Source organism: Chiloscyllium plagiosum, unplaced genomic scaffold (assembly GCF_037043375.1).
Source record: "Chiloscyllium plagiosum isolate Xiang-an unplaced genomic scaffold, Cpla_swu_hap1 HiC_scaffold_16, whole genome shotgun sequence".
Taxonomy (NCBI): Eukaryota; Metazoa; Chordata; class Chondrichthyes; order Orectolobiformes; family Hemiscylliidae; genus Chiloscyllium; species Chiloscyllium plagiosum.
Window position 1 is genome coordinate 84038078 of NW_028270154.1, and position 27064 is coordinate 84065141.

Consider the following 27064-nt stretch of genomic DNA (forward strand, 5'->3'; position numbering starts at 1 on the left):
ACATTTGGGTCTACAGCACAGATTCAAGAATGCAGCTCACTGCCAACTTCTGAATTGAATTGCTTATTGTATATTTGAGATAAAATACAGAGGAAAGTGCCATGCTACAGCACCAGTAATTTAAAAATAAAGTGAAAAATATAACTTAAAGAGAGTCCATCTTTCTCCTTCATGTATCTCTCCCCAGCCGTCACTCCTGCTAGGACCGCCTTATCACTACCGATAGCCAACTTCTCGATACCTCCGCCAGAGTCCCACTTTTAGCACAAAATAAAGTTCCTCTGGTTCAGAAAACAATAAAAGATGTTACTTCATTTCTATCCCCATCTTGGGATAGGGACAACGAGATGTAACTGGAAAGAAAATTCTCTTTAGCTCTGTTCCCAATTAACACTACCGGGACAGGGGCAACAATGGGTTAAAACACAAGCTGCCTTGATCCTTGCAAATCGATATCGTGGCAAAATGGAACGGCCCTTGCCTGGGCACCAAACCGAAAGCAAACACAAATTCAAAAAGCCTAATGAAAATGTATACGACGGAACAAAAGCTTGCTAAATTAACATGTCGATATCTAGGTCAAAGATGCACTCCAGCTCCCCCCACAGCTCCCTTGACCGGGCTGGTGAGCACTGAGTGTTCCTGGTCTAGAGATACCTGAGTACAGGTGTAGCCGCGAGAGAGTGTCAGACAGTCAGGAACAATGAGCCCCTCCGTGACCCGCTGCCTGGGCCTGTTAATGGCCATCTTGGCCAGGCCCAGGAGCAGACCGTGAGAAGGTAGAGTCCTGCTCTGTGCTCACCAACTGGACCAATCTGCAGCCACTGCCTTGCTGCCAACACAGACACCATCACCACTGACTCCGCCTCCCTACGCCATCAAGATGAAGACGGCCATCTTGAATAAAAAGGCCTATTAGGGATGGGCAATAAATGCTGGCCCAGCTAGCGACATTCACATCCCAGGAATTGATAAAAACAAAATGATATGGATGAAAATCCAACTACCCGACTCAAACAATAATCCTTTATTTCAGAGCTGCGTTTTCCCAAATTATTTATTCTGCTTAGTGGTTCACTGCTTTACAATCAAGAGGATTATTCTTAAACACTACACAGGCATATTATACAGCGCCTTCTTGATCTTTTTAGATGAAGCTTGTTTCCGCACTGGATTGTTTGTTTTTGTCCACATAATCATACACTGCATTATCGACGGATTGAGCAACTTGCCTTTCCTATGGGTGGGATGATAAAATTTTTTAGATCTGTAGAAATGAAGAGTCATAGATGCATACAGCACAGAAACAGACCCTTGGGTCCAACCAATCCATGCCAACCATAATCCCAAATTAAACTAGTCCCATGTGTCTGTTCCTGGTCCATGCCATTCCAAACCTTTTGTATTCATGTACTTAACCAAATGTCTTTTAAATGTCGCAATTATACCCACATCCACCACTTCCTCTGGAAGTTCATTCCACACGTGAACCACCCTCTGTGCACATAATTTTCCCCTCATGTCATTTTAAAATTGGTCCCTTCGTCTTGAACTCCCCTACCCAAGGAAAAGATAACCACCACTAACTCTATTTATGCCCTTCATTATTTTATAAACTTCCATCAAGTTGTCCTCAGTCTCTGCCCTTGGCAAGGCCCAGTGACATCTGAAACCCTCATCAATTTTTGTGTCACCTCTCAATCTGAAAGTGCATGTCATAGAGTCATAGAGATGTACAACATGGAAACAGAGCCTTCGGTCCAACCTGTCCATGCCGACCAGATATCCCAACCCAATCTAGTCCCAACTGCCAGCACCCAGCCCATATCCCTCCAAACCCTTCCTATTTATATACCCATCCAAATTCCTCTTAAATGTTGCAATTGTACCAGCCTCCACCACATCCTCTGACAGCTCATTCCATACACGTACCACCTTTTGCATGAAAACGTTGCCCCTTAGGTCTCTTTTATATCTTTCTCCTCTCACCCTAAATTCATGCCCTCTAGTTCTGGACTCCCCAACCCCAGGGAAAAGACTTTGCCTATTTATCCTATCCATGCCCCTCATAATTTTGTAAACCTCTACAAGGTCACCCCTCAGCCTCCGACACTCCAGGGAAAACAACCACAGCCTGTTCATCCTCTACCTGTAGCTCAGATCCTCCAACCCTGGCAACATCCTTGTAAATCTTTTCTGAACCCTTTCAAGTTTCACAACATCTTTCCGAGAGGAAGGAGACCAGAATTGCACACAATATTCCAACAGTGACCGAAACAATGTCCTGTACAGCCGCAACGTGACCTCCCAACTCCTGTACTCAATACTCTGACCAATAAAGGAAAGCATACCAAACGCCTTCTTCACTATCTTATCTACCTGCGACTCCACTTTCAAGGAGCTATGAACCTGCACTCCAAGGTCTCTTTGTTCAGTAACACTCCCTAGGACTTTACCATTAAGTGTATAAGTCCTGCTAAGATTTACTTTCCCAAAATGCAGCACCACGCATTTATCTGAATTAAACTCCATCTGCCACTTCTCAGCCCATTGGTCCATCTGGTCCAGATCCTGTTGTAATCTGAGGTAACCCTCTTCGCTATCCACTACACCTCCAATTTTGGTGTCATCTGCAAACTTACTAACTATACCTCTTATGCTCGCATCCAAATAATTTATGTAAATGACAAAAGGTACAGGGCCCAGCACCGATCCTTGTGGCACTCCACTGGTCACAGGCCTCCAGTCTGAAAAACAACCCTCCACCACCACCCTCTGTCTTCTACCTTTGAGCCAGTTCTGTATCCAAATGGCTAGTTCTCCCTGTATTCCATGAGATCTAATCTTGCTAATAAGTCTCCCATGGGGAACCTTGTTGAATGCCTGACTGAAGTCCATATAGATCACATCTACTGCTCTGACCTCATCAATTTTCTTTGTTACGTCATCAAAAAACTCAATCAAGTTTGTGAGACATGATTTCCCACGCACAAAGCCATGTTGACTATCCCGAATCAGTCCTTGCCTTTCCAAATACATGTACATCCTGTCCCTCAGGATTCCCTCCAACAACTTGCCCACCACCGAGGTCAGGCTCACTGGTCTATAGTTCCCTGGATTGTCCTTACCACCCTTCGTAAACAGTGGCACCACGTTTGCCAACCTCCAGTCTTCCGGCACCTCACCTGTGACTATCGATGATACAAATATCTCAGCAAGAGGCCCAGCAATCACCTCTCTAGCTTCCTACAGAGTTCTCGGATACACCTGATCAGGTCCTGGGGATTTATCCACCTTTAACCATTTCAAGACATCCGGCACTTCCTCCTCTGTAATCTGGGCATTTTGCAAGATGTCACCATCTATTTCCCTACAGTCTATATCTTCCATATCCTTTTCCACAGTAAATACTGATGCAAAATATTCATTTAGTATCTCCCCCTTTTTCTGTGGCTCCACACAAAGGCCACCTTGCTGATCTTTGAGGGGTGGAAATGTGTTGCTGGAAAAGCGCAGCAGGTCAGGCAGCATCCAGGGAACAGGAGAATCGACGTTTCGGGCATAAGCCCTTCTTCAGGAGCCCTATTCCCTCCCTAGTTACCCTTTTGTCCTTAATATATTTGTAAAACCCCTTTGGATTCTCCTTAATTCTATTTGCCAAAGTTATCTCATGTCCCCGTTTTGCCCTCCTGATTTCCCTCTTAAGTATACTCCTACTTTTTTTATACTCTTCTAAGAATTCACACGATCTATCCTGCCTGTACCTGACATATGCTTCCTTCTTTTTCTTAACCAAACCCTCAATTTCTTTAGTCATCCAGCATTCCCTATAGTTACCAGCCTTCCCTTTCACCCTGACAGGAATATACTTTCTCTGGATTCTTGTTATCTCATTTCTGAAGGCTTCCCATTTTCCAGCCATCCCTTTACCTGCGAATATCTGCCTCCAATCCGCTTTTGAAACTTCTTGCCTAATACCATCAAAATTGGCCTTTCTCCAATTTAGAACTTCAACTTTTAGATCTGGTCAAACCTTTTCCATCACTATTTTAAAACGAATAGAATTATGGTCGCTGGCCCCAAAGTGCTCCCCCACTGACACCTCAGTCACCTGCCCTGCCTTATTTCCCAAGAGTAGGTCAAGTTTTGCACGTTCTCTAGTAGGTACATCCACATCTGAATCAGAAAATTGTCTTGTACACACTTAAGAAATTCCTCTCCATCTAAACCTTTAACACTCTGGCAGTCCCAGTCGATGCTTGGAAAGTTTAAATCCCCTACCGTAACCACCCTATTATTCTTACAGATAGCTGAGATCTCTTTACATGTTTGTTTCTCAATTCCCCTCTGACTATTGGGGGGTCTCTAATACAATCCCAATAAGGTGATCATCCTTTTCTTATTTCTCAGTTCCACCCAAATAACTTCCCTGGATGTATTTCCGGGAATATCCTCCCTTAGCATAGCTGTAATGCTATCCCTTATCAAAAATGCCACCCCCCCCCCCCCCACCCCCACCCCACCTCTTTTGCTTCCCTTTCTATCCTTCCTGTAGCATTTGTATCCTGGAACATTAAGCTGCCAGTCCTGCCCATCCCTGAGCCATGCTTCCGTAATTGCTATGATATCCCAGTCCCAAGTTATAACCATGCCCCGAATTCATCTGCCTTCCCTGTTCGGCCCCTTGCATTGAAATAAATGCAGTTTAATTTATTAGTCCTACCTTGTCCCTGCCTGCCCTGACTGTTTGACTCACTTCTGTTCTCAGCTGTACCCGTCTCAGACCAATCTCTTTCCTCACAATTTCCCTGGGTCCCACCCCCCCACCTTACTAGTTTAAATCCTCCCAAGCAGTTCTAGCAAATTTCCCTGCCAGTATATTAGTCCCCTTCCAATTTAGGTGCAATCCGTCCTTCTTGTACAGGTCACTTCTAGCCAAACGAGATTCCAATGATCCAAAAATGTGAATCCTTCTCCCATACACCAGCTCCTCATCCATGCATTCATCTGCTCTATCCTCCTATTCCTGCCCTCACTCGCTCATAGCACTGGGAGTAATCCAGATATTACTACCCTTGAGGACCTCCTTTTTAAATTTCTACCTAACTCTCTGTAATCTTACTTCAGAATCTCAACCTTTTCCCTTCCAATGTCGTTGGTTCCAATGTGGACAGTGACCTCCTGCTGGCCCCTCTCCCGTGAGAACATTCTGCACCCTCTCTGAGACATCCTTGATCCTGGCACCAGGGAAACAACAGACAATTCTGCTTTTTCTCTGCTGGCCACAGAAACGTCTATCTGTACCTCTGACTACAGAATCCCCTAACACAATTGATCTCTTGGAAGCCGACGTACCCCTCGTTGCATTAGAGCCAGTCTCAATACCAGAAACTTGGCTTTTCGTGCTACGTTCCCCTGAGAATCCATCACTCCCTACATTTTCCAAAACAGCATACCTATTTGAAATGGGTATATCCACAAAAGACTCCTGCTCTAGCTGCCTACCTCTCTTACCCTTCCTGGAGTTAACCCATCTATGTGACTGTATCTGAGACTTTCCCCCCCTTCCTATAACTGCCATCCATCACATACTGTTGCTGTTGCAAATTCCTCATCGCTTCTATTTGTCTCTCCAACCGATCCACTCGATCTGATAAGATTCACATCCAATAGCATTTATGGCAGATATAATCCGCAGTAACCCTTAAACTCTCTTTAAACTCCCACATCTGACAAGAAGTACATATCACTGCAAAGGCCATTTTTGCTCCTTCACAATCTACAGACCCCAGAAAACAACACCATCTTATTCCTCTACAAACATTGCCCCAGGTTAAATTAATAGCTATGGCTTATATTTTAAGTTTAATCAAGAGAGTTACCTCCAAAAACATATAATCAAGAAAGAATCCACTGTACCCACGACTGCAGCCTTTCTCTTGGACAGACTTAAAACAGCAATTAACTTATCTGAGTCTGTGCTGTGAATTTCGCCCAACAGTTCCTCTCAGATTAGTTGTGAATTTCACTGTTTGTTAATTTTCCCAGATGCACTCTGATGTCCAGCGATACACGAATTCAAACAGCAAAGGCAGTAACTGTGCAGTTTCTCTCTCTCTCTCCTGCACTGTCCTCACTGTCCTTTGTCTGCTCTTCTCCCTTTTAAACTGCTGTTAGATTTTAGATTAGATTAGATTACATTACATTACAGTGTGGAAACAGGCCCTTCGGCCCAACAAGTCCACACCGACCCGCCGAAGCGCAACCCACCCATACCCCTACATTTACCCCTTACCTAACACTACGGGCAATTTAGCATGGCCAATTCACCTGACCTGCACATCTTTGGACTGTGGGAGGAAACCGGAGCACCCGGAGGAAACCCACGCAGACATGGGGAGAATGTGCAAACTCCACACAGTCAGTCGCCTGAGGCGGGAATTGAACCCGGGTCTCAGGCGCTGTGAGGCAGCAGTGCTAACCACTGTGCCACCATGCCGCCCACAAAGCACACGGCTTCGAAGCCAAGGAAGAACAGAGAACACACCGCCTCTGGGTGGGCTCGAACCACCAACCTTTCGGTTAACAGCCGAACGCGCTGACCGATTGCGCCACAGAGACAGGCACCGATAAAATAGCACTGTTTCCGCCCGGTTACGAACCGGGGACCTTTCGCGTGTTAGGCGAACGTGATAACCACTACACTACGGAAACCACCTAAATGAGCTGTTGTTTTGACTTTTTTTCCCCCAAAGCTCCAAAACAATGCAACAGCATATAAAACAGTAATTGCTGCTCCTGGAATTCAAGGAAATCACCTCCAACACCTAAAATACCTCAAAAAAGGGAGCAGCTCTTCCAGCCAGAAATTTTTCCCCTCCTCCATCTTGGATCCTCCTGACTGGCCTTCCATCTTCCACCCTCTGTAACTCATGCCCACCCAAAACACTGCTGCCTACATTCCAACTCATATCAAGTCCCATCCACCCTTTATCCATGAGCTCCTGGTGATTTCAAGGTGATTACCCCTCATGTTCCAATCCCACAGCAACCTTGCCCCTCTCCATCTCCATGACTGTTTCCAGCCCTACAACTCTCTGGAAGATTTCTGCATTGTGTGAACTCCCTCTTCCTAAACCCACCAAGTGGTGGACATTCCTCAGCCACCTATGTATCCTGAGATCTGAAATTCCCTCAAACACTGTCCTTATACCTCTGTCTTTGACCTTCCTTAAAAGCTCGATTCTGTACTGGCTCCAAGAAGGATGTGTCAGCAATAGGCATTCCCTTCAGACAGTGCTGACTCTTCTGTGTGCCTCCCTGTTACTGCCATTCACTTTGTGCTTGTCCCATTTTCTCATTAAATAAACAAATTACAGCCCTCTTCTCACAGACAGAATGAAATTCTCAGGAACATGGCTTAAAGCAAATTACATTTGCCTCTGAAAAGCAAAATGACATGTTTAAAACAATGAGCAATAGAGTTCAGGTGAAATATACAGTAGTAGGGTCATAGAGATGTACAGCACGGAAACAGACCCTTCAGTCCAACTCATCCATGCCAACCGGATGTCCCAACCTAAACTCGTTCCATTTGCGAGCATTTAGCCCATATCCTTCTAATCCCTTCCTATTCATATACCCATCCAGATGCCTTTTAGATGGTCGAATTATACCAGCCTCCACCACTTCCCCTGCCAGCTCATTCCATACACGCACCACCCTCGTGTGAAAAAATTGCCCCTTAGGTCCCTTTTAAATCTTTCCCCTTTCACCTTAAACCTATCGCCTCTAGTTCTGGACTCCCCCACCTTGGGAAAAGACCTTGGATATTCACCTGTTTTCGTAAAAATTAAAAGTAGATTGGCCATTGATGGAACTTCTTGACTGAATGAATAAAGTTTAAAACAAATCACTCAACATCAAGTTTATGGATAATAAAGGCATGGGGTGCTTTCAATCATGATTTACTGAAATGTTTTGCGCTCAGGAATCAGAAGAAATGAGTGGTAAATGGTGACAGTCATAGTTAATATGAAAGAGGAAAAGTCTAAAACCAAGTACTCTCTGCAACACAGAAAAGAGGTCCATTCTGTTTGGAGCAGGTCATAGAAATGGGTACTGAAAAGAATATGAGCAGTTAGAATTCTCAATTACGGTGCTTGGATCAAATGTTCTCTGCCATTGTACAAAAGACATATCTAAAGCATCAGGCGTGGATTGGAAAAATTCTTTCTGCATTGAGAGCAAAGAGGTCCTTTGAAATTAACTGCGTGAAGGGAGCCATGATGTAAAGGGGCCGGTTATGGACTGGGTGGACAAAGTTAAAAATCACACAACTCCTGATGGACCACAACCAAGTGTTGTGTGATTTTTAACCGTGTGATTTTTAACTGTGAAGGTAATGTGAGCAAATAGCTGTGGCACTCAACAGCAAGAATCTCTTCCCAGGAATTTCAATTACTTCACACAGATCATCAACATCAGGGCATCTCAGTGGCTCAGTGGTTAGCACTGCTGCCTCACAGTGCCAGCAACCCAGGTTCGATTCCAGCTCTGGGCGACCAATCTGGGTGGAGTTTGCACATTCTCCCTGTGACTGTGTGGATTTCCTACCAGAATCCAAAGACGTGCAGATCAGGTGGATTGGGTGTGCTAAGTTGCCCTGTAGTGTTCAGGGATGTGCAGGCTAGGTGGGTTAGCCATGAGAAATGCAGGGTTACAGGGATTGGGGCATGTATGGGTGGGATATGCTTCAGAGCGTCAGAGTAGACTTGATGGGCCAACTGGCCTGCTTCCACACTGTAGGGATTCGAAGAAAGAAAAATGCCTTTGCCTCAACTGGTATAAAGTTGGTGTAGGGGGCAGTTAGACCAGGCCGCATGATCTATTCTGTGTTGCAGGTTTGGGTAGGTTGGCTGTTCTAAAATGCCCATTTTTTCAGGGAGTGCACGCTAAGTGGATTAGCCACAGGATGTGCAGTAATATGGGGACAGGTTGGGGGAGTGGGTCTGGGTGTGCTGCTTTTCAAAGGGGCGCTGTGTACTCGATAGCCTTCCACACTGTAGGGATTCTAACATTACTGAACTCATTTTCAAATGTTGTATTTCACCAATTGCACAACTACTTTCACACATTCTGCTCACCACCGTATACCCCAAGACTCCCCGACTAACAATCTCCGAACAGTTCTCAGTTTCAATTGTAACAGGAATGGAGGTAATTCCACTTCTCTATACACAACAAGCCCTGTATCAGGTTCCTTGAATCTGTTCTGGCATTCAATGTGATCATGGCTGATTTGTAGTTTAACATCATATATCTATCTTTGGCCCATATCCCTTAACATACTTTACATGAAAACGTATATCTCTCTCAGACTGAAAATATTAGTAATATACTAAAGCTTTCACAAACCTGTTGCATGTCCAGCATTTCATGTTGTGAATTAATTTCTGTTTTTCTTCCTGAAAACAAATGAAGAGAATGAATCTGTCAGCTTTATTTTAGACCCATCTGCTTTCAGAGGTCCAACACCATTGCTATATGACGTACTCCGAGAGCTGCCCTCACTGTTAGTTCACATCAAACAAAGGCTAGGCTATGGCTGAGACAGATGTCTTGAAGTTTATTAACATCACTAACAATTTACATTGTTATAAAATGTCAGATATAAACATAGTCTGATTTCTGTGCTCGGACTATTACTGTATGTGGTGCACCCAAGAAGGACTGACTAACACACAACACCGACTCCCTTGCACTGAGAGAGAGCAGCTGAAGACAAGGACCTTTTAAATTGGGGGCATCACATGTTATGATGTCAAGCAACTATCGAAAACATACAATTAGTGTTTTCTCTGCACTCTGTGCTCTTTCCCTTTAAAGAATGGAAATCTTTGAGGAGAAAGTGAGGTCTGCAGATGCTGGAGATCAGAGCTGGAAATGTGTTGCTGGAAAAGCGCAGCAGGTCAGACAGCATCCAGGGAACAGGAGAATCGACGTTTCGGGCATAAGCCCTTCTTCAGGAATGGGGAAAGTTTGTCCAGCAGGTAAGATAAAAGGTAGGGAGGAGGGACTTGGGGGAGGGGCGTCGGAAATGTGATAGGTGGAAAGAGGTCAAGGTGAGGGTGATAGGTCAGACTGGGGTGGGGGCGGAGAGGTCGGGAAGAAGATCTCAGGTTAGGAAGGCGGTGCTGAATTCGATGGATTTGACTGAGACAGGGTGGGGGGAGGGGAAATGAGGAAACTGGTGAAATCCGAGTTCATCCCTTGTGGTTGGAGGGTTCCTAGGCGGAAGATGAGGCGCTCTTCCTCCAACCGTCATGTTGTTGTGGTCTGGCGATGGAGGAGTCCAAAGACCTGCATATCCTTGGTGGAGTGGGAGGGGGAGTTGAAGTGTTGAGCCACAGGGTGGTTGGGTTGGTTGGTCCGGGTGTCCCAGAGGTGTTCGCTGAAATGCTCCGCAAGTAGCCGGCCTGTCTCCCCAATATAGAGGAGGCCACATCGGGTGCAGAGGATGCAATAGATGATGTGTGTGAAGGTGCAGGTGAATCTGTGGCGGATATGGAAGTTTCCTTTGGGGCCTTGGAGGGAGGTGAGGGGGGAGGAGTGGGCGCAAGTCTTGCACCTCCTGCGGTTGCAGGGGAAGGTGCCGGGAGTGGAGGTTGGGTTGGTGGGGGGTGTGGATCTGACGAGGGAGTCACGGAGGGAGTGGTCTTTACGGAATGCTGATAGGGGAGGGGAGGGAAATATATCCTTGGTGGTGGGGTCCGTTTGGAGGTAGCGGAAATGACGGCGGATGATGCGCTGTACATGGAGGTTAGTGGGGTGGTAGGTGAGGACCAGTGGGGTTCTGTCCTGGTGGCGGTTGGAGGGGTGGGGCTCAAGGGCGGAGGAGCGGGAAGTGGAAGAGATGCAGTGGAGGGCATCGTCGACCACGTCGGGGGGGAAATTGTGGTCCTTGAAGAAGGAGGCCATCTGGGATGTGCGTTTTTGGAACTGGTCCTCCTGGGAGCAGATGCGGCGGAGACAAAGGAATTGGGAGAATGGGATGGCGTTTTTACAGGGGGCAGGGTGGGAGGAGGTGTAGTCCAGGTAGCTGTGGGAGTCGGTCGGTTTGTAGTAGAATGGAAATCTTGTCCAGTAGCATATACAAATATTATCACTCTCCATTCAGATAATCCCCAAATAGACATATAACAGGACCAGACGGTCCTTATAAGGTCATCATGATTTAGCTTCACTCTGTGGTATTCTGTCTGTTTTATGTTGGCGCAGCCTCTTTTGTATTGATGTTATCCACTTTAAATGTCAACACAGCTCATTCTAGTGGACACTGTGACCCTTCACTGAGGCAAAGACAGTGGGTCCAGCTACCTATTGGTGTCCAAGCATGCTCAGATGGACATATTAATGTGATCCACCAGATAACAAACCCTTCAGTTCCAACATCAACATCAACAGTCAGGAAAACCGCTGGCCTCAGACGAGATTCTTTCAGTTTGCAACGGACGTTTTCTACGTCCAAGGAGGCGATTGAATTCTGGGGACTGACTTTTTCACAAAGTTCCCTTTGGCATGACAAATCAAAGTTACCGCCCGTGAATCTGTTGTTGACACATTGACTGTCATATTCAGTCTGTTCGATACTGTACACGAATGAGTCTGCAGTACATGGGTGACCTTGCTCAAAATATGTGCAGAAAATGGGGCATCCAATTGTCTTTTCTCCTCACTACCCTCAGCCTCACAGTACGCACTGGTCAAACTGTAAAATCCACAATAGTCAAATGCAAAGCAGCTTGCCAAGACTTTTGGAAGGTTATATTAAATCTGCGTGCCACCCCACAAGGCAGCAGGATACCCTCCTTAGTTGCTCTAAGAGACGGAGTCACATATCTCTTCATTCCTACACTCTCACCATCCAGCCACAGGTCCATGACAGGGTTAGAAAGAGGGTGACAAGAACATGATCAAAAAGCATGCAGACAGCGATCCCAATTTGAGCCAAAGCCCAATGTAGAGTTTGTGTTTTTCATATAAAGATGTGTTTGTGGAAGGACTTCTGGTTTTTCATTCCAAAGGGAAGTTCTACAATAATCAATCACTAGAATGTAACAGAGTCATGTGATGAAAAAGATGGCAACAGGGTGGCTCAGTGGTTAGCTCTGCTACCTCACAATGCCAGGGACCTGATTCAATTCCAGCTTTGAATGACTGTCTGTGCGGTGTTTACACATTCTCCCCGTGTCTGTGTGGGTTTCCTCCCACAGCCCAATGATGTGCAGGTCAGGGCGGATTGGACATGCTAAATTTCCCAATGTATTCAGGCTAGGTGGTTTAGCCATGGGAAAGGCAGAGATAGGGTAGCGGGTGGGATGCTAAGTGTGGACTCAATAGGCCTAATGGCCTGTTTCCAAACTGTAGGGATTCCCATTCTATGAAGCCCAGCAATCAAAGTCCTTATCATTTTTGGAATTGAAAAATACTGTGTTTACTGAAGTTATTGAATACTGCACACACATAGCTTACTGACTGAACAGATTAACCCAACCCGATTGCACAGAGTCTGAGCGACTGAAAGCGCAGGCCTTTTAGACTGGACCATGACGTATCATGATGTTATGAAACTGCCTTTAATGTACACTGCTAGTCTGCTCTCTAGTCTGTGCTCTCATACAACACAGTCAGTCAGCCAGTCACTGTGGTCCCCATCAGGAGTTCACGGGTTAAAGTCCCACTGCAAGGATTGAGCACCTCAGCAATGTTGACAATCCAATGCAGTACTGCGGGAGTGCTGCACTGGGGGAACTGCAATCCTTCAGATGATGCATTAGCCTGAGGCCCTATCTGTCCTCTCAGGTGATGAAAGATCCCCAGAAAGTTCCCTGAATGCAACATATATCCCTCAACCAACATCGGGTCATTAATTGTGATGACATCGCTCTTGGTGCGACTGCAGATTGGTGCTGAATCTCCAATCAGCTTTCCAACAGTGACAAGGGTTCAAAAGTACATTAGTGGCTGCAACGTTCCTTTGGGCATCTCATGGTCTGCAAAATGTCAGTTCTTTCTTAATAAGTTGGAGGTTATTCACAGAAAGCAAGGCCATTGGCCACTATGGACTTGACCCTGGACCACAGAAGTTTGAAGTTAGTGAACGTCTGTGAAGGGAAAAAGACCATTAGTGGGGCAAGAAGCTGCTACAGTGACAAATTGGAGACTAACCACAAGGTGTCTAATATTCCAACTGAGGACTGAGAGAAAATGGTACAGGATAGTTCAACTCTGAGGAAGGGTCACCAGACCTGAAACATTAACACTGATTTCTCTCCACAGATGCTGCCAGACCTGATGAGTTTTTCCAGCAATTTCTGTATTTGTTTCTGATTTACAGCATCTACATTTCTTTTGGATTTACATGGATAGGTTTGAGGACGCACTGGTCTGTCTGCTTGTGACTGCCAATCTGGACGCAAGTTCCTGTTGGAAGCAGCTAAAAGCTCTGTCCTCTGAATCATTCCATGAGATGTGGGCATCCATTGTCACTTCCAGCTGCCCTTAAGATGGCAGGGGAACCTCTCCAGTCTGCCTCGCAAAGGGACAACCACATTGCTGCTAGGTCCTGATGAAATATGCTACACTCATTACTTACCCTTGGTGGAGGGGACGAAGGCTTCGGGTGATTGGTTGACTGCCAAACTTTCAGGTTCCTTTGACAGCTACAACACATCCAGCCACGATGATGTGTGATTTGGAAGGAACTCTTGGTAGGTGGTTAGCCTAATGCCCTTTTCCTTCTGAAATGAGAGGTTCTGGGTTTGGAAGGTGGTGCGAAGGAAACAGTTCCAACAACTGACTGACTCCAGATGCAGTGACAGAGTCAACAGCTGGTCCACCAGATGCCAGCAAATACACTGGGGGCTAGTGCATCGGAGAAAGGTTTGTGCACCCACTCATTTAACCCAAAATAAACTGCCCAAGAGAAACAGAAGAGAAAATTCAAAGTTTGTGAGAAGATTGTAGCTTGGGTGCTCGTTGTTGTGGTTCTGTTCACCGAGTTGGGAATTTGTGTTGCAGACGTTTCGTCCCCTGTCTAGGTGACATCCTCAGTGCTTGGGAGCCTCCTGTGAAGCACTTCTGTGATGTTTCCTCCGGCATTTATAGTGATTTGTATCTGCCGCTTCCGGTTGTCAGTTCCAGCTGTCCGCTGCAGTGGCCGGTATATTGGATCCAGGTCGATGTGTTTATTGATTGAATCCATGGATGAATATCATGCCTCTAAGAATTCCCTGGCTGTTCTCTGTTTGGCTTGTCCTATAATAGTTGAACTCATGTTGCTTGTCATCTGTCATCATGAGCAAAACCAATGTAGTGTACAAAATCCCATGCAAGGACTGCACACAACACTACATAGGACAAACAGGAAGACAGCTAACGATCCGCATCCATGAACACCAACTAGCCACGAAACGACATGACCAGCTATCCTTAGTAGCCACACACGCAGATGACAAGCAACTTGAGTTCGACTGGGACAACACTACTATTATAGGACAAGCCAAACAGAGAACAGCCAGGAAATTCCTAGAGGCATGGCACTCATCCACAGATTCAATCAATAAGCACATCGACCTGGACCGAATATACCGACCACTGCAGCGGACAGCTGAAACTGACAATCGGAAGCGGCAGAGACAAACCACTATAAATGCCAGAGGAAAGATCACAAAAGTGCTTCACAAGAGGCTCCCAAGCACTGAGGATGTCATCTAGACAGGGGACGAAACGTCTGCAACACAAATTCCCAGCTCGGCGAACAGAACTACAACAGAAGAGAAAATGCTGGAAAATCTCAGCAGGTCTGGGAGCATCTGTAAGGAGAGAAAATAGCTGACGTTTCGAGTCGAACTGACCCTTTGTCAAAGCTAAAAAAAGGGGAGAAATAGGGAGGTATTTATACCAGGCTGAGAGAAAGTGAGTCATGGCTCCAGAAGCAAAGGTAGCAATAAAGAGGTGATAATGACAGTGCAGAGAGAGATTATAGGGAGATTAGGAGCTGTGAATGACCAAGGCTGAAGCCAGTGCTATGTGACAAAATATGTGGGGGGGTGGGGGGGAGGGGTGAAGCAGAGGCAAAATGGAAAACAGGGGAGAAGGGTAGCAAAGGGGGAAGAGGAGAGGAAAAAGGTGATGAGAGAGTGGGGAGCGAGAGGAAGAGAGACAATCAAGAAATAAGAGGTACAGAACAGTGAAAAACAAATTTTAAAAAATAATAAAATAAATGAAATAAAATTACAGAGCAGAATGAAAACAGAGGGGTCGAGATGGGATAATCATCTGAAGTTGTTGAATTCAATGTTGAGACCGGCAGGCTATAACGTGCCTCGTCGGGAGATGAGATGCTGTTCCTCCAGTTTGCGTTGAGCTTCACTGGAACATTGCAGCCGGCCAAGGACAGACATGTGGGCATGGGAGCAGGATTGGGTGTTAAAGTGGCAAGCCACGGGAAGGTCCGGGACCTGATTGCGTACAAGAGAAACATAATTGATTCAGGGAAAAGGAATAAACTAACTGGAAAAGACAATTGGCTGAATAACAAATAAATGGCAAAGGTCACCAAAGGACTGAGGAAGTAGAAGAGAATATCCTTTATTGTCACGGAGAAGAATTGGAAGGTTGTTGGGCAGCTGTAGTGATGGAGTTGTCCAGGAGAAAGTGAGGTCTGCAGATGCTGGAGATCAAAGTTGAAACTTTATTGCTGGAACAGCACTGCAGGTCAGGCAGCATCCAGGGAACAGGAGATTCGACGTTTCGGGCACAGGCCCTTCTTCAGGAGTTGTCCAGCAAGATAGTGGCAGGGGCAACAATTTCAATGATTAGGCTTAAAGGCACAGGGGCAGGAAGGGACAGGGGCAGGAAGGGACAGGGACATGGACATAATCTTCTAAGGAGCTGATACACATACAATCCCGATGTTGTATGATTCCACCATGGAGCGATGATCATGGCTGGGCTCATAGCTTGTGCCATGTGATAGAGCAGCAACTGACAGGGATCTTACCTTTGAACAAGTCTTTCCTTCGTATCCATAGCACAGTGGCCAGGAGAAGTCCTATACCAACAAGCGATCTTGCAATCAGGATTTTCAGGATGGCTGATGATGCTGCAAATGATATGTATTTCATTAATTACAAATGTAAAAGTTTAATGAAATCTTTACTAAAATCTGTCTCTCCCGTTTCCCCTCTCTTGTTTCGGTGGTAACTGATTCACATTGGACATTGCATAGAGATTCAAATCAAACTGGAATGGGCTGTTTGACTCAATGAAAGCATTTTATCCCGTACATCAGCAAGAACAATAATCTCATGGGGTCAACACTCCTGGTTCCACAGTCTTCTGGCACCCTTTTCTCTACACCTATCTAATCTATTCTTCAATGTTGACATGGTCTGAGCTTCAGTTGCTAACTCTGCCAATGATGTGGAGAAGCCGGTGTTGGACGAGGGTGGACAAATTTAAAAATCAGCTACCTGATAAGGAGCAGTGCTCTGAAAGCTAGTGCTTCCAACTAAACCTGTTGGACTATAACCTGGTGTTGTGTGATTTTTAACTAGCTCTACCAATGCATTCCAGTCTTGTCCTGTCCAGAACATTTTCCCCTGCTCTCTGTCTAAAACACTTACATTTAATCTTACGTTACTACAGAATATAAAAGTTGGGAGCAATCTGATTAGCGTGATTAAATGATTAAACTGGATGATTGTTTATTTTTTATCTGTGTACCATATTTCCTTTGATGAAGAATCACAGAGCAAAGGTCACGACTTTAAACATGAGGCTGTTCAGGGTTATAATCCAAAAGCACTCGCTGTCACAAAGGGCAATGAAAACCGAGAAATCTTTATCCAAAAAAGTTAATTAAAGTGAAGGGGTGGGGGAGGGGGGAGGTGAGTTTAAAATTTCACCACTGGGATAGACTTTTTAGCGGACAATAATATTGAGAACTGCAAAAGTACATTAGGTAAAAAAATATTTACGATATAGATCAACCGTAATCTAATTGAACATCAGAGCACATTTGAAAGATTGTCTGATATACTCCAATGCAGACATCCCAGCAACCAACTCATTTATGTACATGCATCCAAAAAGCAGACAAGTCATCAGGCAGAGTTCCAACACGGTATACACACGACATATTGAGTTCTGAAAGACAATGAGCTCTCCTGAAGTCTAGGTACACATGCAACATACCCCGCCTTTCCACAAGGATGGTTTAGTTATTAGTTATTATTTAGTTAGAGCCTGTGAGTCTCCATGATGTTTCAGCATTAGGTTATATGTATCAACCTCATGATAGTGACTTTGTCTGGAGGTGCCATCCATTTCCACAGTCAGACATGATATTGTCTGTCATTCCTGTCTTCATTGGCAATGATAAATTGCCATGGGCTGCACTTCCAGTTTCAGAATCTGCTTGGCTCCAGATTAACCACTGACTGATTTTGTTCTTCAGGCTGTTTCGAGTGTTTCACATCCCCCTGGCGTTTCTTGCTTTGTTCCTTCAGTGTTTCCAGCTCACTTTGATTTTACATCCTGGATTCTATTAAACATTCAGCCTTCTGTTAGTCTCCTACACTTACTCTTTCATAAAGTTCTATAACAACGATCCACCATTTCAACTATATTTTTCTTTTAATTTTATTTGATGGTTAGAGCGTTTCCATTTGGTGTTTGGTTTTCTCTGTGTCCCACTTCTGTCCTTTCACTACAGCATTATTGCAGACATTTTTTTCTGAAAGCTGTGATTTTCAGTTTGTTTTTACTTTTATTTTTGTTCAGCTCTGTCCTTTTCTCCACCACTTCTTTGAGCGTATGTCAATGTTTCTGTGGATTTTCGTTCGAAGCCAAAGCTACCAGCCATGTCTTTCACATCTAGATTAATTTGCTTGAAGATTGTGCAAGCATATTTCACCTCATCAGTGCATTGTTTCCACTGCTGTTCACTGTGTCATGATCATCAAAGGCTGATTAACTCCAAGGGATCATTTATTTATTTGCCAAAACTTCTCATCTTGCACTCATTAGGACACTCTGCTCGAAATACCAAAGTAAAGGTAAAATAGCAGTCATAATTTATGAGAGGAGATTGGTTGCCAGGTAGACTGTAATCGGTCGAGACATTGCCATGTGAATGCACCAGTCAATGATGACTGACAGTTTACTGCCAGGTTTTGTTTACATTTTTAACAAGGCAGCTTGATTCTTATTGATGTCATTGCTTGAGAAATGAACCAGAAAATAGCCATCACCTATTTTGTTAACTTTTGGTTATTTTGTTAAGATCCTATCCTTTCAGCTGTTTACAAACGGACAATGTGCTGACTGTACTAAACTCACCTGTGATTTCAAAACTCATAACACAGAGTCCAACATTAGATGTGATTAGCAATTTCACAACATTTTCAGCCTAATCCTAAGTGTGTAAAGAACTACATAATTTAGTCATTGTCAATTGATCTCTCAATGTGGTGCACGTGCATGTATTCTAAGCTACCTACACTAATACACAGGGCCCGGCTCTATGGGGACAGAAAGAACATGTGCACACTCTCACTTTAGCAAAACAGGTTTCAGCCATTCTCGAGATCACTTCTCTGAATCAACTTTCTTTGCTTAAAATTTAAACAAAGCTTGGCAGTTAACTTCAGGTCTTCATAAACTGGTGCATTCCCCATGGCAACATTTCTACCAGTCAGTGTCCACTTGCCCAACAAACAGCACTCTCCTTCCATACAGTATAAATGTTGTTTTCCTTTTACTTGGCTATTTCTTGCAAATTGTCTTGATGAGTGTAAGACAAGGAACCAATAGTGCAGAAGAGGAAGTTGCCTGCAACTCTGCCCTGGCACTACTCAGAGTCTGATGATGAAGGTTCGTGATTGTACTGATTGTTCTGGAAGGGGGGGATAGTGATACAGTTCTAATGTCAACTGGACTAATAATCCAGAGGCTCGTAGAATCTCTAAGCGTGGAAGCAGGCCATTCAGCCCATCAAGTCCACACTGATCCTCCAAAGAGTATCCCACCCAATACCTATAACCCTGCATTTCACATTGCTAGCCCATCTAACCTGCACAACCCTGGACACGTTGGGCAATTTTGCACGGCCAGTCCAACTAACCTGAACATCATTGGACTGTGGGAGGAAACCAGAGCACCTGGAGGAAACTCACCCAGACACAGGGAGCATGTGCAAACTACACAGAGAGTTGCCCGAGGGTGGAATTGAAATAGGCTCCTTGGCACTGTGAGACAGCAGTGCTAACCATTGAGACACTGTGCTGCTCTTTAGTAACTGTAATGAGGATAGCAAATGGAATTTGAATTAAGTTAATCCAGATTTGAAAACTAATAACACTAATAGTGGCCATGAAACAATCATTGCTTATAATAAAAACCCACCTGATACAATACTGCCTTCGGGGAAGGAAATCTGCTGTCCTCACAAACAAAGGTTTTCACTGTACGTAGGTACACGTGACTACAATAAATCAAATCAAATCACCTGCTCTGGCCTATATGTGACTCTAAACCTGCAGCAATGTGGCTGACTCTTAATTGCCCTCTAAAACAGCTTAATAAGTGGCAATTAAGGATGAGCAATAAATGCCCACTTTCCCAGTAAGGCTTACATCCCAGAAAAGAATAATAGCTCTCCACATCTCCAATTTATTTCACATTCTGGACTGAGCTATTGTACTTTACTGAAATAGTTTTCAGAAGTAAGAGCATCTGTAGAAAAGTACGGTTCTAATCAGTAGCTCCAACTTCTAAATGCACTGACTTCCCTTGTCTATGTGAAAGATTGATTTTTCTTCAACTGGTGTATCCATACATCTACATGTGGATTCTCCTCATACTGACCAAGGAATCAGGAAAAGGTGCATGTAACATACTTTATTTTGCATTCGCGATTGGAAACAAGTCCATTTGCTATTGTACCGAAGGAAGAGAAAACCCTAAACTGACATTAAAATGCCATTTTCTGTGAGAATAACTGGATCAGTTATTAAAAAGCAAAACTGAACAGTCCCCTTGAATGGGAATAACCTGATAAGTTGACATGATTCGGAGATGCCGGTGTTGGACTGGGGTGTACAAAGTTAAAAATCACACAACACCAGGTTATAGTCCAACAGGTTTAATTGGAAGCACACTAGCTTTCGGAGCGACGTTCCTTCATCAAGTGATTGTGGAGGGCTCGATCGTAACACAGAATTTATAGCAAAAATTTGCAATGTGATGTAACTGAAATTATACATTGAAGAATTGATTGTCTGTTAAGCCTTTCATCTGTTAGAATAAAGTGATAGTTTCACTTCTTTCATGTGTAAATCACAAAACCCTTTTTTTAAAGTTGCATTCTCGGGTTAGCTGTTAACAATGGTGATAGCTAGACAATGTGTTAAAGGAAAGAGAGTGTGCTTCCAATTAAACCTGTTGAACTATAACCTGGTGTTGTGTGATTTTTAACCTGATAAGTTGAAGTGGGCATAATTTTAAATTGTATCTGTATGACAAAACCATTTTTATCTCACTTGCAAGGTGATACATGCTAGATTTGTACAGTGTGGATATTCTGAGGTCTGTGTGCTATTTTCGATCACTGAGGCTAAAGAGGAACCTTTGAGCTTTTCAGGCTTGATGAATATCTTCACGTTTTTGGAGGAAGTGTTGCTCAAAGTGTTCAATGGTGAAACCATCATGAGAGACAACATTTCTGCTAAAGTGTAATTAAAGATGGTGAAAGGAAGTGCAAACTTTCCCAGTATAAGAGAAAGGGACAGTTTTAACCTCCAGCATATTACAGCTGCTGATAAACTTCTAACATTATCAGGTCAGCATTTATACTAAAGACTATATCAAACACTGTCTCTTGTAAATTGGTTCCTTGTTAAACAGTTCTCCTCTACAAATGTTCAATTCACTCTATGGTATGGAATATCTTCAATTTTTAGAATGCACCAAGATCTTTGAGATGCTCCAAACCTTTCTCTTGTTCATTCCTCCCCTTCCTTTCACCCTCCACCCGGCAGCTACATTTTCAACTGCCCAGGTCCTAAGTTCTGAGATACCGTGCGGAAACTCACCACATCATTTCCCTTCCAAGGCTGCATCTTAAAACCCATTCCTTTTACAAAGTCTATTGTCACCAACATCTTCATCATGTTGGAGGTAACGTTTGTCCAGACTCTAGATTAGATTCCCCACAGGAAACAGGCACGACAGCCCAACAAGTCCACACTGACCCTCCGAAGACCAACCCAGCCACAGATCCATTCCCCACCCCATATTTACCCCTGAATAATGCACCTCACACTATGGGACAATGTAGCGTGGCCAATTCACCCTGACCTGCACACCTTTGGAAGGTGGGAGGGAACTGGATCACCCAGCAGAAACCTAGATAGACACGGGGAGAATATGCAAACTCCACACAGACAGCTGCCCGAGGTGGGACTTGAACCCTGGTCCCTGGTGCTGTGAGGCAGCAGTGCTAACCACTGAGCCACCATGCTGCCCCGAAAACTCTGGGTAAAGCTTTCTCCATATTAATAGTCTATGTGACTCTACATTGTTCATAATTATACACGAAGAACGCCATTTGTTTTATTGTGGTCATTTGACAATAGAACCATTGGCTTCCTCACATGGCTCTGAACTAGACCTGTCCATTTGCAATCAGTAGAACCCCTTCTGAGAATGTCATAACAGGAATTTAAAATATTTTACCCTTAATGTTGCTTGATAGTCCTTAATGGTAAAATCTTTCTAATTAATCATTGAACCTCCGGGTGAGAGAAGTGAAAAGATTATCCAGAAATCTCACTTCTGCTTATCATGTAGCACAGCAGTATGACTGCAATGTCACACACATACATCCATGGTGTGAATTTGCATTTGCAAATGTGTATTTACAAATACATTCTATTTTGTTCAAAAAGCACACAATCTGTCGGCAGACATTTCATAAATTCCTAATTTGGAAATAGAACCAGCCTGACTCAACGTTGGGATACAGACAGACTCTAAGCTCACACCTTTAATGCATTGTCTGAGCTGAGATGTCACATTTTTTTTATAAAACCCCGAGTTATCTCAGGAATGAAACTTGAAAGTAGTTCTGGGATTTACATATTGATGAATCAAAACCTGCAACCCATTCTAAGTGATTAAAAACATAACAGTTATATGACAGTGAGATCTTTTACTATACATTCCGTGTCCTATGATCCTGCCCCACCAGCTATCTGACAAAGGAGCAGTGCTCCAAAAGCTTGTACATCCAAGTAAACCTGTTGGACTGTAACCTGGTGTTGGTTTTAACTGTGTCAGAAGAGGATTAGGAATTGGTAAAGTCTGAGTTAAGTAATTATAGCATCATACAGCTTAAAACAGAGTGAACACAATCCAAAAAAAATGCTAATAACATATGTTTGCTTACATTGGACGTAGATTTCCAAATCATTCGAAGTCACATTCCTAATGTAATTTGTTGCAGTACAGCTGTAGAAACCAGAATCACTTCTAGAAATATGTTGGAAGGTCAGAGTTCCTTTCACATTACTAAGAGCTCTTGTTTGATCATTGCTTTCCTCCCTCTTGTACAAGGTATAGGTAGCTTCAGGATTGCTATTACTGGTGCACATCAAGGAGAGCGTGTCACCCTCTTTAATCTCCAAGTGTGATCCATGAACTACTTGAATGGTTACGTTTTTTGGTGCATCTGGAAGTAAAATACATTGATGTCTCAAGTTCCACAGACAATTTGGCAGAGTTTACAAAATCGTGAAAGGTTTGGACAGTGCATTCATTCATCAGTTATTCAGTTGATAGATTAGGATGATCAGCAGGCAAGAATTTAAATGATGAAGGAGGAGAAATAGAACAGATTTTCGGTTGTTCATTTTTTAGTGAATAAGGATCCTCTGCAATAGATACAGGGTGCACCTACTACCCGGATTTATGAGGGAGTTGGTGGGAATTATTAGATCCTACAATGTGGAAGCAGGTTATTTGGTTCATCGAGTCCACACCAATCCTCCGAATAGCTTCCTATTCAGATGCGCCCTTCAACCCTGTGACCCTGCATTTCCCATGGCTAATCCACCCACCCTGCATATCCTGGACACTATGGGTAGAGGCTAGGAATATGTCAGCGAGAAACAGGCTTTCTGACTTCTCAAACCCTGTCTACCATCTACAAGACATAAGACAGGAGTGTGATGGAATACTCCCCACTTGCACGAATGAGTGCAGCTCCAACAATGCTCAAGAAGGTTGACACCATCTGGGACAAAGCAGCATGCTTGATTGGGACTGCATCCACAAGTATCCACTCCCTCTATCACTGATACTCAGTAGCAGCAGTGTGTACTGTCTACAAGATGCACTGCAGAAAGCCACCAATGACCCTAAGACAGCATCTTCCAGACTCCTTCCATCTAGAAGGACAAGGGCATATATGGGAATACCACCACCTTCAAGTTCCCCTCCAAGCCATTCAGCATCCTGACTTGGAAATATATTGCTGTTCCTTCACTGTCACTGGGTCAAAATCCTAGAATTCCCTCCCTACCAGTATTGTGGGTCAACCCAAAGCAGGTGGACTGCAGTGGTTCAAGAAGGCAGCTCACTCCCACCTTCTCAGGGGGCAACTAGAGATGGGCAATAAATGCTGGCCCAGCCAGCGCTGCCCACATCCTACAAACGAATAAACAACTAAAAAATCTTGGCCGATCCACCTAACCTGTATATCTTTGGACTGTGGGAGGAAACTGGAGCACCTGGAGGAAACTCACACAGTCACGGGGAGAATGTGCAAACTCCAGGTGCACTGCACATAGCAGACTGATGGACGACACACTGCATTGACTCCAATGCACTGCAATTACTGAAGGTAAGATAAAGACCTTTATAATGGAATAACACGTTGTGATATCACCTAACTGTCTTAGAGAAATACTGCCTTTTCTGGGCTGTGAGCACCAAAGCAACACAAGTGTTTTCCTCTCTCTTGTCTCATGTATAAATACATTCGACGTTACAACTGATCACATCAGTAATACCTTACAATCCTCAGTACACCTCCAATTCATTTTTCTGCATTAATGATTATACTTTTAGAAGTATGTGAATATTGCAAATGAATTGTCTTTTTTTATGACAGCTAATACAGAATTATTGATGTTAGATCAAGACTTACCACTCCATATGTTCTTTCTCTCTCTCTCATTCCGATTCTCTCCACCTTGAAATAACTCCACAGGGGTCAGTATCCCATCACCAAGTCACCCTTTATTTACAGGTGCATAGTATTTGGCGCTGGTCTATCTTCCTCAGAGACAGCTCAGAGTGAACAGAACCTCTGGCACTCCTGCTTATATCTGTCAGCCAGGGCTCCCTGATTGGACCAGGTTAACAGCCCCAGTCAGGGATCTCATACTCTATGAGGTCCACCTGGCTGACCTTGTTACAATCACAGCCCCCTCCCCCTCTAGCCTCACTTGGAGCATTTTCACACTGGGTCCGGGAGCTCCTGTCGCTCTTCCTCAGATACGGGCGATTTGTACCAGGCTGTGGCTTTTCTCTTGTGCCCAGAGCATCTCGGAAGAAATTCATCCTCAGCTTCAGGTGGTAAAAGCATTGAGACTGAGACACCTGCCGTGTCTATCTCAGACGCCGAGGTATCTTTGGACAGACGGTTAAGCGCATGGGTTCTGACAACCTTTCTGGCCGTTCTGAGGGGCCGGGTATGTTTCCTCCTGCCCTGTTTGTGAGTTTGCAGCTTTCACCTGGCCCATATGTTTATTCAAGCCCACCTCACCGACCTGAACTTGATATGTCACGGGGCCTGATCTCATGCTGACCACCCTCTTCTCCATGTAGGGCCATTTCCACGGTTTTAGCACCAAACTTCATCCCCTGAAGTAAACTGTCTCTCTCGAGTTTAGAGAAATCTTGTGTCCGGCGTTGACATTCCTGATGCTATTTCGCCCTCCCCTCCAGGTCTGGGAAAATCAGATTTAACCTGAGTCTTCTCCCCATTGGCAACTCTGCTGGAGCTACCCCTGTAGGTGCATGGTACAATAATCAAATAGGAACGGGGACAGTTTGATGAGATATCCTACAGTATTGAAGTAGACCCTTCAGGCCAGCAGGTCCACACCGACCCTCCGAACAATAACACACCCAGACCCATTCCACTATCCTATATTTACCCCTGACTAATGCACCTCACACTACGGGAAATTTAACATGGCCAATCTATCCTAACCTGTACATCTTTGGATTGTGGGAGGAAACCGGAGCACCTGGAGGAAACCCACACTGACACAGGGAGAATGTACAAACTTCACACAGACAGTCGCCCGAGGTTGGAATCGAACCCAGGTCCCTGATGCGGTAAGGCAGCAGTACTAACCAGCAGTACTGTCAGGAGAATTACTCTTTGTTTTGCATCTGCCCAAATGTGATTTGCCCAGGATAAAAACCACATTCTCTTCACATACTTTGAGAGCAGGATTGAACAAGTCAAACTTCCCAAATAACAGTGTGATGCCAGAAATGTTTACCCCAACTCAGAGATGACTGTTGCGAACAATCTTCTTCATCAATTTTTTTTAGCCACTGAAGTAACTCCACAGAGGCCGGTATCCCATCACCAAGTCACCCCGTGTTTACACTTGGAGAGTCCTTGACACTGTCCAGCTCCCTCAGAGCCAGCTCTCAGAGTGAACAGAACCTCTGACACTCCTGTTTCTATCTGTCAGCCAGGGCTCCCTGATTGGACCAGGTTAACAGCCCCAATCAGGGAACCCATATTCTGTGTGGTCACCCGGCTGACCTTGTTTCAATCACTACATCCCTCCCCCACCTCTCTCTTTCATCTTCTGATTCAATGATCAAAGCCCATGGGGAAGGGTGGGAAAAGGTGAATTGGGGGGTTGGGGGGGTGGAGAGGGGGGAGTGTAGACAAGGTTTGAGAAAGGAGAGGGTGAACGTCTCTCAAGGGTAATGAGGTAATCACAGAACAAACCCAATCAAAACAATATTTTGAAAAAAACACATCATTGCTCACATTGGACACGAATTTCCAAAGTTTTTGACTTGTTACTTCCAACATGATTTGCTGCTGTACAACTGTAGAACCCAGAGTCGCTGCTTGTAATACTCTGGAAGGATAGAGTTCCTTTTGAGCCATTAATAAGTCTTGTCTCACTGCTTTCTTCCTCCCTCTTATGCCAGCTGTACATAGCTTCAGGATTACTGTTACTGGTGCACATCAAGGAGAGCTTATCACCTTCTCTGATTGTTAATCCTGATCCTTTATCTACTCGGATTGTTACATTTTTGGGTGCATCTGAAAGTGAAAGATAATTTGTGGACTTATCAGCGCAAATAGAATTGGCCATTACTAAGTCACATGTTGTCTGCCATATTTCATAATCCCCGCAGGAAGAGGGTCAACCTTTACCTGTTTATGTTGGAATTAGGATGTTCAATCATATCTTACATATAGTTCGATAGAATTTGAGATTGATGTAGCTCAGCTACAGCCATGAACCCTGTGCTGTTGGGTCTGTGTAACCAATCTCACTGCACTGCTCATTCCATTGAAACCTACCAATCCTTTCTCATCTACAACATTTGTTGAGTTATTTTTTGAACCTTTTCTGGTGAACCTGCTTCTACAGGCATCTCAGATCATAATAACTTGCTGTGTAAGTGGGAGTGTCTGCATGTTCGTGCTCTTTTTAGATTAGATTAGATTCCCTACAGTGTGGAAACTGGCCATTTGACCCAACAAGTCCACACCGACCCTCTGAAGAGTAGCCCACCCAGACCTATTTCTCTGCATTTTCCCCTGACAAATGCACCTAACCCACACATCCCTGGCCACTATGGGCAATTTAGCATGGCCAATTCACCCTAACCTGCATAATCTTGGATTGTGGGAGAAAACCGGAGCACCCGGAGGAAACCTGCACAG

The 27064-nt window shown here is 44.4% G+C and overlaps 1 protein-coding gene and 2 non-coding genes across 3 annotated transcripts in view; all 3 read right to left on the reverse strand.

The window, feature by feature from the left end:
* Window positions 1-1048: 1048 nt before the first annotated feature.
* The window catches only part of LOC122556951 (sialic acid-binding Ig-like lectin 13), a 74906-nt gene continuing 48890 nt past the window's right edge, over window positions 1049-27064 (reverse strand). Inside the window, exons 6-10 of the mRNA XM_087995063.1 lie at window positions 26153-26434; window positions 22517-22798; window positions 16067-16168; window positions 9418-9467; window positions 1049-1237 (exon numbers count right to left, since the gene is read on the reverse strand). Of these exons, the coding sequence (XP_087851189.1) occupies window positions 1148-1237; window positions 9418-9467; window positions 16067-16168; window positions 22517-22798; window positions 26153-26434 (806 nt within the window). The 3' untranslated portion in view covers window positions 1049-1147. The remainder of the gene's footprint in view (window positions 1238-9417; window positions 9468-16066; window positions 16169-22516; window positions 22799-26152; window positions 26435-27064) is intronic.
* On the reverse strand, window positions 6548-6621 carry trnan-guu (transfer RNA asparagine (anticodon GUU)). Its single transcript has one exon. It is a non-coding gene; the product is annotated as a tRNA-Asn (tRNA).
* On the reverse strand, window positions 6642-6714 carry trnav-aac (transfer RNA valine (anticodon AAC)). Its single transcript has one exon. It is a non-coding gene; the product is annotated as a tRNA-Val (tRNA).